General features: G+C 37.4%; 1 protein-coding gene across 1 annotated transcript in view; it reads left to right on the top strand.

Annotated features, from left to right (window-relative positions):
- Positions 1–3,758, top strand: part of LOC106867999 (deleted in malignant brain tumors 1 protein) — a 43,043-nt gene that overhangs the window by 6,505 nt on the left and 32,780 nt on the right. The window contains exons 4-8 of the mRNA XM_052970316.1: positions 517–680; positions 1,875–2,019; positions 2,334–2,497; positions 2,747–2,891; positions 3,218–3,448. Coding sequence (XP_052826276.1) covers positions 517–680; positions 1,875–2,019; positions 2,334–2,497; positions 2,747–2,891; positions 3,218–3,448 — 849 coding nt within the window. The remainder of the gene's footprint in view (positions 1–516; positions 681–1,874; positions 2,020–2,333; positions 2,498–2,746; positions 2,892–3,217; positions 3,449–3,758) is intronic.

Here is a 3,758-nt window from a genome sequence, read left to right on the forward strand (position 1 = left end):
GGGCTGGACGATTTGACTGGGGACTGGAAAGCCAGATGGCTACACCAGGCTCCAATCTGATTTGGCAGAATTTCTACAGCTGGATGCCCTTCCTAACGCCAACCACTCCGAGAGTGTAGTGGGTGTTTTACGTGCCACCGGCACGATGGCCAGTCAGGCGGTACTGGCAATGGCCACGCTCGAAATGGTGTATTTTACGTGCCACCTGCACAGGAGCCAGTCCAGCGGCACTGGCAACGATCTCGATTCGAATGTCTTTTCACGTGCCACCAGCACAAGTGCCAGGAAGGCGACGTTGGTAACGATACCGCTAAGCATTTTTCTGGACGTGCTAAGGATTCTGCCAATTCGCTGCCTTAAAATATATTCCAAAAATATAATATGAAAGACAGACTAAGAAATTTCTTTGTGTTTTTTTTGTTTTGTTTTTTTTACAAGTATTATCCTGTGTGTGGCTGATGAAATTTTGACAAAATCATTAATATTAATCAATCACTTTCATATAATTTGTTTCAGCGATGGCGTTGCATACTCCAAGGGGAAATATGGTACCGGTTCTGGTCGAATATGGCTTGACAATATGAATTGCACAGGTAACGAGCCTTCCATTGCAAGCTGCCAAAAGAGCCTGTGGGGTGAAAATGACTGTCGACATGCAGAAGATGCAGCTGTCGAATGCAGTATGTAGGAATTTATAGCTATACTGCATTGTATTCTATTGTACATAAATGTAATCTGCGTGTGTATGTGTTTCATTATCTATATGTACGGGTGCATGTATAAATCATTTAATATACACGATTTACAAAAGAACTGCTAATAGCTTCATGTTTTAGAGATACAATAAATTGGAAAATTTATATAATAATCATGTGTCTCCAAGCAATCTTTCAGGCTCAATGTGTATTGTTAGGTATATTAAAAACCAGGGTGGAGGCGTAATGGCCCAGTGGTTAGGACTCGCGGACATAAGATCGCGGTTTCGATTCCTAGACCAGGCGTTGTGAGTGTATATTGAGCGAAAACACCTAAAGCTCCACGAGGCTCCGGCAGGGGATGGTGGTGAACCCTGCTGTACTCTTTCACCACAACTTTCTCTCACTCTTTCTTCCTGTTTCTGTTGTGCCTGTAATTCAAAGGGGCCAACCTTGTCATACTGTGTCACGCTGAATATCCCCGAGAACTACGTTAAGGGTACATGTGTCTGTGGAGTGCTCAGCCACTTGCACGTTTATTTCATGAGCAGGCTGTTCCGTTGATCGGATCAACTGGAACCCTCGACGTCGTAAGCGACGGAGTGCCAACAACAATAAAAACCAGGGTGCTGATCTATGAGGGGGGAAAAACGAGAAGCAAAACACGAAGGAAGTTGATGAAGAAAGTGAAATGAAAAGAAAGAAAAGTAAGAAAACCAAATTCTTTGTCATTTTTGTCTGAGACAATTATAATTAATTTAGCTGATGTAGAATAATACAACAGAAATTTTTAGCAAATGCTGCTCCAGATCGAGTAGACTTTGGCCTCGCAGACTTTCGCCTCTTTTCTGTTATATTAATTCTACACCAGGTAAATTAATTATGATTTCTACAGACAAAGAGGATGAAGATTTTGATTTTCCTTCTTCCTTTCTTCTCGATTTGTAAATATCTCATCATTAAAATGGAAAAAAAATCGGAAAAATCACTGTAATTCATGTTTTTCAAATATATAATGTTCCTCATGTAATTAATATTACTAATTAAATTATATTTCCTCCCCAAATGAATTAAATATGATTTCCCTGACTTATACAATGCGTGTCTTATTTCATAATACTTGTCTTGTTCATATTTATTTGACTAACATTGGAAAAATGTTCTAATTTATTTTCGAAGAAAATATATCAGTACGTCTGGTCGGTGGCAACAGTTCCTCAAATGGCCATGTGGAAGTGTTTTTCAGTGGACAATGGGGTACTATTTACGATTCTGATTGGAACCATAACGATGCCTTAGTTATTTGTCGTATGCTGGGATACAGGTATGTGGCTCTGGTCGCGTAATTAATTATTCTATTCTCCATTCTCTCTCCCTCTCTCATCTCTTTCTCCCCCCCCTCTCTCTCTCTCTATCTATCTATCAATCTATGTCTTTGTCTACAAAGATATATTTATATATGTGTGTATATGTATACATATATACATATACATACATACTTACGTACATATGTATGTATGCATACGTATATATACAATCACATAATATACACATATATGCATACATACATATATGTATGTATGTTTGTATGTATGTATGTATGTAATGTGATTTCGCTCTTTATTTGTCTGTTTGCAGTGATGGAATCGGCTACAAAGTGGCAAGGCCGTTTTTGGCATTTGAACCGTTATGGTTAGACAATGTGGACTGCGATGGGTTTGAGATGTCCATAGACCAATGCAACAGAAGTAAATGGGGAAGTTATCAGCAGATAGTTAATGAAAGAGTTGGAGTCCATTGCCGTAGGTTTCATATATATATATTTTTTTTAAATTATAAAGATTGGGAATTAACGTACGATTTTGTAGCAGTCTGTATTGGTCTCTCAACACCTAGAAATTATATTTAATAAATATTTATAAATTGTATTCATCTGATGATGGGATATATATAGAAGAAGAAGTGAAAAAGACAGAAAGTAATTGAAGCTGATTTTGAAATATAAGTGAAAAAAATCGAAGTATCATTGTTTGTTTTGTTTTATGTTGCAGAAAACATCTCTGTACGACTCAAGGATGGAAACTCATCGGGGAATGGACGTGTAGAGGTGTTTTTCAACGGAGAATGGGGGACAATTTGTGATGATAACTGGAGTAACAACAATGCCTTAGTAATCTGTCGTATGCTGGGCTATAGGTAGGTCACTTTCTGTTTTTCTTTTTAGATATTGTCCAAGGTGCTGGCCGACATACATATGTATTTATTTCGTTATTGCCCACAGGGAGCTAAACATAAAGGGGACAGACAAGAACAGACAAAGAGATTAAGTCGATTACATCGACCCCAGTGCATAACTGGTACTTATTTAATTGACCCTGAAAGGATAAAAGGCAGTGTTTCATATTTATATAATGTTTTTGTGAAGTGATATACGTATAAATACACACGTATACTTTGTTATTGGACCAGTGTGATTGCATATAATCAAGAAGAATAAGCTATATTAATATTGTATTTTGAAGTAACGCCGTGGCCTACAGCAAAGCCCACTTTGGTGCCGGCACTGGACAGATATGGCTGGACAATGTGAATTGTACTGGGACGGAATACTCCCTGTCAGAATGCATGAGTAATCGATGGGGACACCATGATTGCGAACATAATGAAGATGCGGCTGTCAACTGTTGTAAGTATTTGACATATTTAGTTGGTAAACTGTTCTGGATTAAATTACGTATTGGCGGTTTAGGCCTGTCTTTATATAAACAGCATGAAAACAGCATAAATACAACCGACACCAATTGACCTTAGCTTATCAGTAATATTATTCTGTTACAACCTACATTATGCAACTCTTTAATAATGGAACGATGTCGAAGAAATGATTTATAACACACACATTATTTATATTATTACAAAGATATTGCTGAATAAAATATGGAATGAAATCGGAGACATAAATTGTTACACACTCAACATTTATATTATTCCTGAGACAATTGCTCGATGAATTATTGAACGTATGCATGTGTGTGTGTGTATATATATATGTATGTGTATATA

This window comes from Octopus bimaculoides, chromosome 9 (assembly GCF_001194135.2).
Source record: "Octopus bimaculoides isolate UCB-OBI-ISO-001 chromosome 9, ASM119413v2, whole genome shotgun sequence".
NCBI classification, from domain to species: domain Eukaryota; kingdom Metazoa; phylum Mollusca; class Cephalopoda; order Octopoda; family Octopodidae; genus Octopus; species Octopus bimaculoides.